Source organism: Moschus berezovskii, chromosome 15 (assembly GCF_049115385.1).
Source record: "Moschus berezovskii isolate FMDL1 chromosome 15, NW_MosBer_1.0, whole genome shotgun sequence".
Classification (NCBI taxonomy): domain Eukaryota; kingdom Metazoa; phylum Chordata; class Mammalia; order Artiodactyla; family Moschidae; genus Moschus; species Moschus berezovskii.
The window spans coordinates 20,369,032-20,383,861 of record NC_142474.1 but is presented as its reverse complement, the minus strand read 5'-3'; the positions used below and the strand labels follow the sequence as shown (position 1 = coordinate 20,383,861).

The following is a 14,830-nucleotide window of genomic DNA, read 5'->3' as shown; positions in this document are numbered from 1 at the left end:
GGGCAGACTGAGCTGCCCCTTGGTGCCAGACTGTTGGCTTGGAGCCTCAGTTGGTTGAGGAGGCACAGAGGCGCTCAGACCCCCAGACTCAGGCAGGAGCAGGCCAGCTGGAGCAGGGTAGAGTTTCCTCCGTGGAGTGAAAACATGCCCTCTGCAGATAGGCTGCCTGGCACTGATCCCATGCTTGCCTCTGCTTAACTATGACTCCAGCACATGATAAACTCTTTGAGCCTCAATTTCCTGATCCTGAGATGGGACACTACTGTACCTACCACATACCATAGGGTTTTGGGGGTGGGGGGCAGTGAACACGTAAAGCACAAGCCATGGTGCCTGGCAGCCAAGAAACCTCTCATAAGTGTTAGCTGCTGTTATGTATCTCTCTCCACTGGGCCACAGCTGTATAATCTTTCTCGAAGAAACATGCTGGGCTGGGGGAAGGACAAGAAGATACAGAGCTTCTCAGAGAGAATTCAGGACACAGGCAAGGAGAGAGGGGGGCCGGTGAGGGAAAAACAGGCAAGATGGAGAGAATGCTCACATTTGTCAAGCATTTCCTTTTCTTTTTATTTTAAATCTTTATTTATTTGCACCAGGTCTTAGTTGCAGCACGGGGGATCTTCGATCTTCCTTGCACCACACAAACTCTCAGTTGTTGCATGTGGGATCTAGTTCCCTGACCAGGGATTGAATCCAGACCCCTGTGTGGGGAGCGAGGAGTCTTAGCCACTGGACCACCAGGGAAGTCCCTCGAGTAGTTTCAAAGGGATTTATCTTTCTTACTTGTCCGTGGGGTAGCCATATGGCTCCTGTTTACCAATGTTTGATAAAGAGGTGAAATAACTTACCCATGGCCAGGGTTCTGACACCAAGCCCCGTGCTCTTTCCTCTGTGCCTCGGTGCTGGTACGAGTCAACCAAGGTTGTTGATGTTTGTGTTGGCTACATCATCAAGGTGGCTTGAAACTGCTTTTTTCCCAAGCTGTTTTTGGGGTGGAGGGCAGGGAGTCATAATGGTATTGATTCTTTTTCTACTAAGATAGGCTCTGAGAAGTCCTGCAGTTAGTAATACCAGCGACCAACATGGACTAAACATGTACACATGTCTGGCCCAGTGCTAGGAGCGTCACATACGTGTCTCATTTTTATCCTCACAGTAACTGTGAGGTGAGTTTATTATTATCTGAGGATTCATGAGGTTAAGTGATTTGCTTCGGGTTTACTTGATAGTGGAGCTGAAACTCACAGCTGGACAACTGGGACTCCCTTAGTGACCATTGTAATTTGATGTGACCTTGCATTTCCTGGACTTATATGAACTTGTCTTATCTTGCCTTCACCTTGCTTTTACAGAACATACATCCTGTGTGTTGTTCAAATGATTTTGGAGCAGTTTGTCATTCAGTTAGATTGTTAATTGAGTGGGAGCTTATTTCTTTGAGCTTTGTCCGTGTTAACAGATAAGGGGCTTTTTTTCTTTATCTCTAGCATTTTCCCTCCCTGCCTGTTTGCTGATGAAGCCAGCAGGGTTTCAGACTCTGCTTTCCTGGTCATACACAAGTACTTATTTTACCATCACTAAATGGAGTGCATTAGCTCCAGGCCACGGAGAGCAAATTAGGGGAACTGGGAGATAGATCACAGAGAAGGAGGCTGCTCTGAAAAATGCTGTCTGCACCTCCAGCCTGAACGCTGCAGCTGTAGGGGGTAAACACAGCACATCAGGGACCGCGTTCCAAGGCTGTGGCGGGATGAGGATCTCTCTTCTGCAGGTGAGCCTGGGACACTGAGTAACGGTGAGCACAAGACCAGCCGTCTGGGCTTAAAGGTGCATTTTGGTTTGGAAGCCCTTTCTGTAGGTTCCTGCCACCTTTATACAGAGTAGAGAACTGAGAGCCCAGCCCACCCCTGCCTTCCGAAGCTGTGGGCATCTGTTCTAGGGAATGTCCTCTGGAACAAGGCAGACCAACAGCTCTTTTCCATTCATTTTTCTTTTTCTTCCATCTGGGGACTTAGGAAAGTATATTGGTTAGCTTCCTGGTTCTTTTATGCATTAGCATTAGCTTTTAATGGCAAAAGGCAGAGTTTGAGATTGACTGAAAGAGCATTAGGAGACCGTTTTCCTAATGGCAAGTGAACTGCTGGTTTATTTATCATGACTGACTTTGGCGATAACAGAGTTGAGGTGGTGGATGGAGCCCTGGGCTACAGACCTGGGTTCTAGTCCTGATTCTTCCTCTAACTCACTGTGGGATCCTGGCAGGCTGTGTCACCTTTTCTCAGTTTCTAATGAAATAGCTTAGACTTTAGGGTCTCTGAGAGTCCGTCAGGCCTCCTCAGCCTTTGATGCCAAGATTGTAACTCTTACTTGGTCAGGATTTGGTGGGACACCCAGTGCCATGTGGTGCAAGGATGCGTGCAAATAGCCGTCCCTCCGGGAGGATGGTTTCTTTGACATCGGTGAACTTGTAGTTTGACTTGGGTCTTTTCTTGCCCACATACACAGGGCAGATGACAGGCAATCCCAGCAAAGCAACTAGTGACTTGAGGGCCGGGTGTGCTTCTCTTGGCTGAGGGTCCCTTGAACATGTGAGGTTTACTCATGGGCAAAAAGAGCGGGGAGCGAGCATCTGACTAATTGCTGGAGGTGGGCAAAGCAGGGCTTCTGCAGCTTCAGCAGCTCCCTGCCCACCAGTAGCCCTGCCATGACCTAGCTGCTGAGGGTTCTTCAGAATTCTCACTTAGCGTTACGTGTGTGGCTAATGTTTTGTGTTTGTGTTTTCTATGTAGTTCATGCTGAGAGTGGGAAAGGACCAGCCCTCTCCTCCTCTCCCAGCTCTTGGACCTTCTGCTGCATGAATTCAGTTGTAGAATCTTGAGTCTTTGAAAGGACTCTAAACGTCATCATTCATTCAGTGAGAGGATATCACCGTACCCTCCTTCTCCCCAATGCCTGAATCTCGTGTACTAATCTCAGTCATTAATATACAGTTATGATATCTTAGCATCTGTTGAGATACCCTGGGCTAATGGCCCCTGTTCTGAATGCCCCCAGATCAGGGCAGGCAAACTTTCCCTCCTCGGCAACTCTTCAAAGAGAAGTCATGTCTGCCTTTGCCAAGGAGAAAGGAGCATCCCACCTGATAGTTGTATTGAACTGATGTGTTCTTTGAAAATGGTTTCTGTCTCGTCACTAACAGATACCTTGCAGAAGGAGTTTCTAGTCCTGGGTGAATGTCTTTTCCACTGATCTCTGCTTCTTTGGGTATCTCTTCTGTATTTTTTCTTCAAATAGCTGTCTTTAGAGTGTCTAATGAAGCAACTGTCTGGAGACCAATGTTTATTTCAACATGGTTGGAGTTGTTTTTGCTTCAGCTTTCAGAGCCAATAAAGCTGGTTATTAGATTCTGTAATTGCTGCTGTAATTACTCTCTTGGAACCAGCAAAGGCATAATTAAATATGGAGATTCCAAGGACTATTTTTTTCCAGCTAAAAGCAGGCTTTTAAACTTCTGTTGGCCTGGGTTATATTTCAGTCGTTAAAGCATCGTGTTTATGAATGACACGGGGCGGGGGTTCTTTGGCAGAAAAGGGGTCTATTTGGACACCTCTTCTTTGAATATTTGGTTTGGATGTTAACCTTGTTAACTCCCCGTACTTGTTTTTATCTTTTTTTCCCCTTTTACCCCAGTTTTATTGAGATATAATTGACATATAACGTTATGTTATTTTTAGGTGCACAACCTAATGATTTAATGTATGTGTATATTGTGACATAATTATCAAAATACACTTAGTGTGCATCACCTCACGTGATTACATTTTTTAAAACCTCGTAATGAGAACTCAGTACTTGTTTTTTTAACTCAGGAATTTGGAGAAGTATAAGTAAGGCAAGACATATGTAAAACATTGAGTCTCAGCCTTTAGGCTTTGGCTATATAGAAGCAAACTTTTGTGGTCAGCAGTAAGCTTGGAATGGAGAATGTTTACTTGAAGTGGAGCGGTGTGCAGGAAGAGTGGCATGTTACTCGTTTATTTTGCCCTGAGTTATACTTCACCACCGTGCCACGCGTTTAGACATGGGGCAGATGGTGAAGGAGGGCTGGGTCAAGTGCTGTGAATATTTATGTTTACACCCATTCTTGCAGCCCAGAGGCTGGCCCCAGGTCTCATTTCAAGGTTACTGGTGAACCACGTATGGAGGGGGAAATTAATCACATACCCTTTCTTTTTAGGGTTCTCAACTAGTTGAGAAATAGAACAGGAGTTAGATTGGGGTAAACACATGGCCTGTCTCTGCCAGAAACCATTCTGGAGATTTCTGTGCAAAGAGGCGAAGAGACGATGTGAACCCTCCAGGTTGGAGGGGGAGCCCTAGAGGCTCCTAGCTCAGAACCTTTTCCTCCTTTCAGGGCACACCTCTGGGGAAGGGCAAGCACTTGCCAAAGTTCCTGTTTCATGGGTCAGGACAAATGCAGGGAAAGAGTCCTGCCAGATGACTGTTTTAGACACTGTTTCAATGAGATGTTATCTTTTCTCTGTTGAATCAGAGGTACACAGGAGATAAAATATGGGCGTACCCCACATGAGGAACCCTGCGGAGAATATATGAAAAACTTAAAACAGATGAAATTGGAGATTCAGTTTAATATAATTAAGGATACTGTGTACCAGGTATTGTGCTGGATGATGGCTTATAAAGATGCATAATACAAACATTATTTCATTCATGGGCGTCTCTGGTTTACCCCCCTGATATGTTTGGGTATTTGCTTCCAGATAATTTATTGCCTGGGGGATTTTAGCAGTGGGGTGCAGATCAGAGAAGTGGAAGACTGGCTTACAAGGAGTCCCTGCCAATTGAAAATGTATTAGAGAAAAAGCTAAAGCAGTTCTAAATATGCTGTGATGTTAACAGGGAAAGAATAAATTTGGTTTTAAAAGTCAGAACACAGTTGACTGTAAAATCACAGCTCCTATTATACTCAGGACACTGAGAAGCAGGGCAGATGTCATCTCGCTGTTCTTAAGAACTGTCCCCGTGTCACTTACCATCGTCCAGAGCCTGTGTGGGAAGCAGGGGCCTGGGGGTTCACACAGGCCAGTGGTTGAGCCCTCTGCTCCTCTCATACCAGCCAGCTGACTTGGTTGAGCCACTCTACCTTTCTGATCTGTCTGATCTGTGCCCCAGGACTTTGTGGGAGGGTTAAGTGAGGAGGCGGATGGTACTACGCAGCAGATGCTCAGAACACCTGTTGAATCTCAACTGACTAGGCTGGTGGTGAGGTGGTGAGGGCAGCTGAGGAGGACCTGGGAAGGTTTGAGAATCACTTGTTGATTGGGGTGTGTCTGAGTCAGTTTCAGCACCAGGGAGTCAGGAGGAAACAACGCCAGGCTCTGACCACTTGTACAGCAGGACTCTCCCAGGGTATTGTCCCTGTACCTCGATGGTCAGTGGCAAAGGGATCCGAACTTGGGGCTGGGGCTTCCAGAACCTGGTTCAAGGCGAGAATCCAAGTCCATTGCCGGCCTCGTTAAACCACTCAGAGGCTTTATCCTGAGGGCAGAGGGAGCAGTTGAGGATTCTTAAGCAAAGGAATGACATGATTGGATTTGTATTTCCTCTTCTATGACCCTCCAGTTCCCTTGACACTCCCTACTAGACTGGACTGTGCCTCCGTGGCAAGGTCCTGCCTGGTTTGTTCACTGGGGGGCATAGCAGTTAGCGTGGCAGCCCCTGACCGTGGAGTTCCATACCTGGCTTAGTCTGCTCTCTGCCAACTACCACCTGGTAACCTGAATTACCTCTCTGAACCTGTTTCCTCCTCTGATAAAGCGTGGTCATTTCTACTTTAAAGGGTTGCTGTTGTGAGGTGTGACTTGACAGATATGGCTTAGTACCAGTAGAAGGTGCAGGTGTTCAGTAAAGGGTCTTGGGGACGCCTCGATGTGACTGCAGGTTGAATTTCTTGACATCATAGGCCATTTTGACCATTCGTACCAGGATCAGAGAAGTAACAAGTGGAATGGCTTTTCAGCTTTTAATGAGGCACGTTTCATATTCTTCGGATTTTTTGCAGTGTTTCTTTAGCCTGCTTTATCTTTTGGCTGGTGGAATTTTCCTGGCGGTTTTGTCTGCTGCTTTTGGAGGAACTGTGGACTTAAGGATTGCTTACATGTAAGCCAAGGCCCTTTTCCTTTGGCAGATGGTTTCCAGGGGGCAGTCCTTGGCTCATAGGGCACTTCAGTGGAAGGAGTATGGAACCAATTCAGGTGACATGTGGAGAAACCACAGCCCTGTTGGGGAGGTGATTGGCTGTGGCCAACAGCCTGCAGGGGGTGGTTCTGGTGCAGAGCTCGGGGACCCAGTGGGCACAAGTGCACGGGTGTGTATGTGTCTACATATATATGTGAGGCTAGTGCTGTCCAGGCCAAGGCAGGCGCCAAGCAGCTTCCCTGCCCCTGTCATTCCTTCTGCTTGAGTCTGTGCAGAGCCTCCTTCCTGAGCTTTATGCTCAGCTAAGATACTTTTCGGGCTTCCCTGGTGGCTCAGAGGTTAAAGCGTCTGCCTCCAATGCGGGAGACCCGGGTTCAATCCCTGGGTCGGGAAGATCCCCTGGAGAAGGAAACGGTAACCCACTCCAGTATTCTTGCCTGGAGAATCCCGTGAATGGAGAAGCCTGGTAGGCTACAGTCCACGGGGTCGCAAAGAATCGGACACTGAGCGACGGAACGGAACGGAAGATACTTTCCAGTGTAAAGAGGGGAACTAAAATAGTCAGGAGAGGGAAACCTGGTCTTTGAGAAGGGAGATGTGGTTTGACCCTTGCTCTGCTACCAGTTCACCTTGATCAAAGTGCTTGCCCTGACTGGATCTTAAAACAAGGTGATCACTACAGCCTTAACGCCCTGGGAGGCCAAGAGAGGTTACGGCATTGATTTGACCCAATGGTCAGACTCTAGATGAGGCCCTGACAGGGAATTCTGTCCTTATTTCAGTTGCTCAGTCCTTTCTATGATAGAGAATGCTGTAGTTACCGTCTTTAGGCATGGGGCCTTTGTTCTTGTTGAATACATTTCCAGAAGGAAATTAGTGGGTCAGAGGGCAGGAACAACATTATGGCTGTTGCTATGTGTTGCCATGTTACTTTTCAGAAGCATTATAATAGTTTACAGTTGTGGGCTGTGTGTGAGATAGCCTTTTAACCCCAAATGATCCAGTATTTGCTATAGTCGTTATTTATTATTTTGTAATTTAATTGACATAAAATGATACTTTAAAGCTGCTTTATAATAATTAGAGGGGTTTTGGGGGTGTCCACTATGTTAAATGTTGTGCTAAGTGTTTGCATATATGTTATCTCATTCACATCAACCTATCAGGGAGGCTCAGCAGCTCACTGAGGCTGAGAGCTGGGGTTTCAACCTAAGGCAGTTTGACTTCAAAGCACTCTTCTGTTTGGGGTGCCTTCCATGCTTTGATTTATGCCTGTGGTTACCAGAGAGTGTGGACTTTGGCTTAGTGCCTGGCTGCATTTTGAAGAATGTGAATTTTGTATAGTTTTCTCAGAATATTGAATATGCTGTTTGTGGAGAAGAGAGTATTAGCCCTCTGTTGTAGTGAAAGCAGAAACTGAAGTGTATCCATCCCAATTAGGAAGACGACTCAGTGAACTCTAGGGCTGCCGTGTGTCCGGGCTCTCAAACCCTGTTTTCTTCCCCCCATGCAGCGGCACTGCAGGCCCTGAAGCGCAAGAAGAGGTATGAAAAGCAGCTGGCGCAGATCGATGGCACGCTGTCAACAATCGAGTTCCAGCGAGAGGCCCTGGAGAATGCCAACACCAACACCGAGGTGCTCAAGAACATGGGCTATGCCGCCAAGGCCATGAAGGCTGCCCACGACAACATGTACGCGGGGCCCGCTGGTGGAGGGGGGCGCACTCGCGGAAGGCCAGTGCTGGCCGAGCAAGGCCTCAGTCCCAGACCCCTTGACTTATCCATTCAGGCACCAAAGTTTGTTCTAATTTTCATCTTTTCTGGAACTCTTCTGAAATGGGTTATGGTGCCGTGATACCCCCAGAAGCAGATCTCATGGAATGAAACTGTTTTCTGAGTAATTCAGGGTTATTGGAATGAATGTAGAGTTTTAAGCTGGAAAGCTTTGGCTTCTTAGAAGGTTCTCTTACCCAGGCCTCTGATCATCTAGGTGGGGAAGTTTGTCCCAGGGAGGGAGGTGACTTGCCCTGGCTTATGGGGGAACTTGGATAGAACTGGGATTAGAATCAGTTCCCATGACTTTTTCCTGAAGCTGTCAGGGGCCCTGACAGGTGTGGTACGTTTGAGAGCTTTAGCTCTTTCTCTTCCTGGGTCTGTTTTTGATGGAATTTTCCCTCCCTGTCACTCTTGGTCTTTGGCTCTCATATTGACAAGTGTTCTTGACCTCTTTATTCCTTCCTTTATGTGGCTACTTCTCACATTCTGTGGCCAAAGAAAGCAGATAACTGAGCTGTTACATTTGTAATTAAAGACCAGGTTAACGTTAAGCCCCAAGTGAGGACTTCTCCCAAGTAGAACAGAATTCTGCATTTGTTTTAGTGCTTGAACTTGGCATCATATATTTGGGAGTGCTGGGAGCCCCTTTTTGCTTCCTTTTGGGTCCTCAGCCGTGCTCTAAAACAGGGGTTGGCAGAATGTGGCCTGTGGGCCCCAGGCAAGTCCCCTGCTGCCAATTTCTGTAAATAAAATGTTATTGAAACACAGTTGTGTCCCTTAATACATTCTGTCTATGGCTGCTTTTGTGGCACACAGCAGGCTTGAATTTTTGCAACAGAGATCGTGTGGCCCACAGATTCTCTAAAACATTTATTACTGTTTGGCCCTTTATGGGAAAAGCTTGCTGATCCCTGCCCTAGAAGTGTGGGATTGCGGGAAAAGTAGCCTTCAGATAACTGAGCTGCTGTCTGAGGGGCGTTCGTCAGACCGAGCTTCCTGAGTGAGCTGCGCGTCCGCTTCACGTCCATGTTCTCCACAGCGCAGCACCTCTCAGTGAATACTGTGCTTGGAAATACACATTATGTATGATATTGACTAAGTTTATTGACATTAGTGACAGTGCATAGGAAATAATCTGCGTTGTTTGCTTTTCCTTTGGGGCCTTGTAGAGGAGCCATAGAGGATTTGTGTAGATGGGAGGGGCTGGTCACGTTGCATGGTTCTGTTGTAGCATTTGTGATTTCACCTGTCGCTGTGCAGAGTTGCCCTTGAACTTGAAAAGCTATTGATCCAGGAGTTCCCAAGTCCCACGGTCTCATGTATTGTGTTTACCAGCTTGCATGCGAGGCTCTCATGATGGCATCTAACTTTGCCAGCTTTATTTCCTCAGGGGGTTAGACTGGGTGACGTCCGAGGATGCTTTTGTCCTCTTGATTCTGAGATTCTGTAGTTTAAAAGAAGGGAAAGAAGACAAAGACAAAAAAGGAATCCCACGAGACTTCCCTGGTGGTCCAATGGTTAAGACTCCGTGCTTCCCCCAGGCAGGGGGCTTGGGTTCGATACCTGGTCGGGGAACTAAGATTCCACATGCCACTCAGCACAGCAAAAAAAAAAGGAATTCCTCAGAGGGAGTGATTGTGGGGCTGGGGCTGGGCAGCAGATCCTTGTTTCTGCCTCACAGACCCTCTGTACATAGACTAACACAACGCTCGTTTCATTTAAAGGGACATCGATAAAGTTGATGAGTTAATGCAGGACATTGCTGACCAGCAGGAACTTGCAGAAGAGATTTCAACAGCTATTTCAAAACCCGTAGGGTTTGGAGAAGAGTTTGACGAGGTGAGTGGTTTCGTGCCGATCACACCAGCTTCTCAGCTGATGCCCGGGCTGCCTCTGATGTGCAGTTGAGGCCTCTCCGGCAGGGAGTATGTGGTCTGCAAATCACCAGGTCTCCTCCCACCAGAAACCTGAATAAAGACACAAGGTGTGGCATCCACCCTCCCAAATTCTGGGTTTTGAGGGATGCTTTCAGTATTTGGGGGAGCTAAGGTGGAGTAAAGGGACCTTTGTCGGGACATCTCAGCGGACTTCAGGTCAATACTGGTTTCAGCAAGCAGTGACCCTGCACCCTTCCGTGGTGGGCCTCTGGGCTCAGAGCAAGGGCAACTGAAGTCACCGTGCCCTGAGGAATTTACAGGGTTCGCCCTCAGACAGCTCTGCTGGGAGATAAAGGTGAAACCGGGGAAGGAACATTTGCATCTGATCCCTGAAGGATTCATCTGGAACTTGGCCACCTACCAATTTCTGCCGTAGCAATTGGAACCTTGAAGCTCTTAGGTTTTTAGAATATAGTTACAGGCTCTGTACCTCATTCTTCCTTAGATTTGAGTCCACTGAAGTTCAGGGCCTCTCCACCGAAACTAATTCTTTGTGCTGATTGCCGCTGTATAGCTGAGAAAGCAGCCTGTAGCTCTTACCCTTGGCTCCCACTAGTCAAGTTCATTTCAATTCAGCAGACATTCCTGAACATTCACTCAGTGCACCCAGTTCTGAGATAGAGATAGAAATGAAAACATACGATCCCTTTTCTCAAGATGCTCCCAGCCTGGTGCAGGGACCCCACGTAGACGTCAGTGATTGCTCGAGAGTATGCTCTGCGTTCACCAGTAGAAGTGTGTTTAGGATGAGTCATAGAGTGTTCCCTTGGGGTCCATCTGCCCTGACCTTCTCAGAAGGGATGTGTGTCCCCTGAGCCGTAGGGTAAGAAGCACCACAGGAGGGGCTGGGGTTCCCCGGGGTGTCGCTCTCATTTTTGTGTTTGCTTTTCCCAGGATGAGCTCATGGCAGAATTAGAAGAACTAGAACAGGAGGAACTAGACAAGAATTTGCTGGAAATCAGTGGACCAGAAACAGTCCCTCTACCGAATGTTCCCTCTATATCCCTACCATCAAAACCCGGTGAGTACTTCTTATCCACAGTCATGACACACCCACAACCCATGGGGTAGGTAATCCTGTGGCTGGTTGGCTTCAGTTTGGGTCCTGAGTTACCCAGAGTTGAGAACCAGATAGCATCTGTTGTGACAGCCCTGAAGACAGTGTCATCTGCTCTTTCCTCGCCTCTTAACCTTGGTGCTGTTGACACGGCCAAACCATTCTTTAGTGGTGACTGGGAGGGGGCCTGTACTGTGCCCTGTGGGTGGTGAGCAGCACCTGTGGCCTCTGCCCTCTAGATGCCAGTGGCATCCCCCTCCCCACGTTTTGACAACCAAACGTGTCACCGGATTTTGCAAGATGTCTTGGGGCTGTGGGGGTGGGGGAGGGGAGAAATCTCATCCAGTTGAGAACTGCTATTCTAGAACTGCTTTCCCTGTGTCACCAAACAAGGTGAGAGTTTACGTCCAGGACAGCTCTTTCTCCCCGTCTGGTATCTTGTGTAGTGCACAGCTGGGGCTCATAGGTAGCCCCCACAGGAAGGAAACAGCTTTGGGATTTTTAGAGACCTTTGTTCTATAAGGTCTTCATTTCCTTCTTTGAACCCCCTCCTCCCCCATTATTTCACCTTTGGGTAGAAGTATTACACCCAGAACTTCTAGAAAAGGTGAAGCAGCTTGATTTGGCACAGAGAACCCAGGGAGCAGGGTGTGACCAGGCTGTGTCCTCTCATCCTCCCATAGGTCAAGGGGAAGTGGCCCCTCTGGTTGAGTCAGTGGCCTGGGGTGGGGTTCGGGTCTGAAAACTGAAGGGGGTCTGAAAGCTGTCCGGCCAACTGCCTGTGGTAGAGAGGTGGCTTAGGCCCTTGAGGTGGAGAGGAATGGCTTAGATTAGAGCTCTTCTGGGTTCTTCCCACTCTCCCCCACGTTGGATGCTCTGGCCGGAGGTCACACGTGGATCCTGATGGACTCTCGGTGTTGAATCCTCCCCGTTTTGTCTGGCTCTGGTGTTGGGGAGGGGAGGTGCTGGGGAAGCTGTGCCTAGTTATCTGGAGTTCTGCGTTGCAGCTTTTAGGCACAGAGAGGCAGTCTGCTGATAGCCTGGAGACGTGGCAGGCTGCACGGGCAGGGCTGTTTTGTAGACACGGGGTAGCGCAGCCCTGGCATCCAGCCAGACTGTGTGGCGAACACAGTGACCAGCCTTCCTAAACAGCCTTTCTGTCTTCACACAGCCAAGAAGAAGGAAGAGGAAGACGACGACATGAAGGAATTGGAGACCTGGGCTGGAACCATTTAACTGGTCCAGTGCGGACTGGGCCCAGACAGACTCTGGTGGCCTGTGCGGTGGGCAGGCGCGTGTGTGTGCGGGGCAGGCCAGACGTGGTGCAGGCAGGTTCCATCGCTCTCGAATCTCCCTCCAAAGCAGTAGGGCCGCATCACTGCTCACTCTGCATAGCATGGTCTGCACCCAGCGAGACAGGCAGGGGGGGAGGGGGTGGGGTGGGAAGGGTGGGAGGTGCCTGCTGTTTATAATGTTGAATTTCTGTAAAATAAACTGTATTTGCAAATCCAACATTGAGCTTCTGGACTACGCTAACTCCACTGCTGAACCTCAATGGCAAGGGTCGATCGTTTGCAGTCAAAATGACCTGAAAATGTAGCCTCTGTCCTTTTAAGTCAGCTGACTTGTCGCACATCTCTTTGTAAGACGTGTATGGTACTGGCAGAAGAGTCGTTTTTTAAAAGCCATAGGCTTTTCCTTGTCCTTAGCTGTAATAATGCATCTATTTTGGTTTACCTCGAGAGCTGTATTTCTGTCTATCACCTGTGTACTGGCCCCTGTGTTCCCCAATCTGGCTCACTCCCACTCCCCTGGTCTTTCTGAAGTTTGTGACACTGATTTGAAATGGATGGTGTTCTCTTGAGCGTGTGTGAGGTTGTTTGAGTTAAACTCCAGCTATACATTTTTCTAACATAGCTCTAAGGTCCTGGTTGCTGTTTGTGATAACTGATAGATAACCCATTGGAAACATGTGCATACATTTATATTCAGATGAAATTATGGTTTGCACTGTCTATTAAATATCTCAATTAATTTTCATACTTTGCCGTTGTGTTTAATCAATCGATCATTGGCTTTGGGAGGTGACCCTTTCCAGGCCAGTGTGGTGTCCAGGGGAGTCTGGAAACATGGAAGACCCAAGCATGATGTGTATCAACGATTTGAACCAAGAGCAGAGTGTGTCTTACTGGAAACATGTTTAGGTTCCCGAAGCCCTCACCTTGTTTGCGGAACCCCTGAGCACAGTTCAGGAGTAGTTGGTGCTTGTGGGGCTCCAGGATCTTCTCTAGTTCTTCTCTGTCAGCGTCCATGGGCAGTGCCCGCAGGATCACAGACCCTCTACCTGTTGGAAGCATTGGTGTGCCCACTGACGAGGCCCATCTGTGTATTGAAGAAAATAGCCTTTCCTGTGGGGTGGAAGGTGTAGGGCAGCAACCGAGAATTGAGGACACAAATGCCAGCCTCAGGTCTGCTGTGACTTGTCCTGTGATTTTGACCCGGCCTCTTCCACTGTTTCTGGTTTTCTGTAGTCTTACACTGTCTTAAGAATCTGATGAAGGGCTTCCCTGATAGCTCAGTGGTAAAGAATCCACCTGCCAGTGCGGGTAGCACAGGTTCGATCCTTAGTCCAGGAAGATCCCACATGCTGCGGAGCAACCACAACTATCGAGTCTGTGCTCTAGCGCCCGCGCTCCGCAACGAGGGAAGCCACCGCAGTGAGAAGTCTGCACACCGCAACTAGAGAGTAGCCCCCCACTCGCCCCAACTAGAGAAAAGCCCATGCAGCAATGAAGACCCAGCCCAGCCAAAAATCAGTCAAAAAAAAAAGAACCTGATAAACAAGGTCCTACGTATAGCACAGGGATATCTGCATAGCATATGCTGTATATATGTATAGGATATACTGGATAGCACAGTATCCTGTGGTAAACAATAATGGAAAAAAATATTAAAAAATGTGTATATGTGTGTGAATGAATCACTTTACTGCATAGCAGAAATTTATACAACATTGTAAATCAACTGTACTTCAATTAAAAAATTTTAAAAAGTCATACAAAAACCCAACCTGAGTTCACAATTAAACATGCCATTGCTCACTGGGTGCCCTGTGGCAAGCTGCCCACCTGCCTGACCTGAATGTCATTTTACCACCTATGAAATAGCCAGGCTGGACAAGATCATTTCAGATGTCCCGACTGCGAAGATATTCCTGCCCTGCTCCTCACCCTTCACTGCTCCTCCACCCACTTAGAATTGGGATTTCACCACAATGGCTTGAAGATTTATGGCTCGAGTGGATGTTGCCTGTGGTGTTCTCAGAAGTTCTTTCCACCTTAAGAAGAATCTAATGGCGGTATTTGCTGCCAGATTCCCCCTTCTCAGCCTGCAGTTGCTGTTCTGCAGGCATCATTTGGTGTGGGAAATGCACAGTGGACATTACACTTTTCTCAGCTGCTTCAGGGGCATCTCACCCTGGGAGTAGGAGAAGGGAGCTGGCAGACTCAAGCATCCAGCTCCGGCAGGCCTGAAGCTAATTCCTGGGCAGTGTCTGGGGCCCCTGTGAGAAACAGCCGCTTATTCCTACTTGATATGGGCTTTGTGCCAAGCCTGTGGGATGCTGTGTTCAGTAATGCCCAGTCCCCTTCCTGCTCTCTGGAGGTTCTCAGGATGGAGAGAGAAGTGACCGTGTCAGGATTCCTTGTCTATAAGCTACAGAAGATTTCAACTGGTACAAACAGTAAAGACATTGACTTAACCATTCAAAACTTACTCAACAAATATTTATTGAGTGCACAGGTACCTTAAAACTATAGAAATTTATTCTCTTACAGTTCAAG

The 14,830-nt window shown here is 48.0% G+C and overlaps 1 protein-coding gene across 1 annotated transcript in view; it reads left to right on the top strand.

The window, feature by feature from the left end:
• Positions 1–13,028, top strand: part of CHMP4B (charged multivesicular body protein 4B) — a 45,916-nt gene extending 32,888 nt beyond the window's left edge. Inside the window, exons 2-5 of the mRNA XM_055435780.2 lie at positions 7,733–7,910; positions 9,719–9,833; positions 10,826–10,952; positions 12,160–13,028. Of these exons, the coding sequence (XP_055291755.1) occupies positions 7,733–7,910; positions 9,719–9,833; positions 10,826–10,952; positions 12,160–12,224 (485 nt within the window). The 3' untranslated portion in view covers positions 12,225–13,028. The remainder of the gene's footprint in view (positions 1–7,732; positions 7,911–9,718; positions 9,834–10,825; positions 10,953–12,159) is intronic.
• Positions 13,029–14,830: the final 1,802 nt, after the last annotated feature.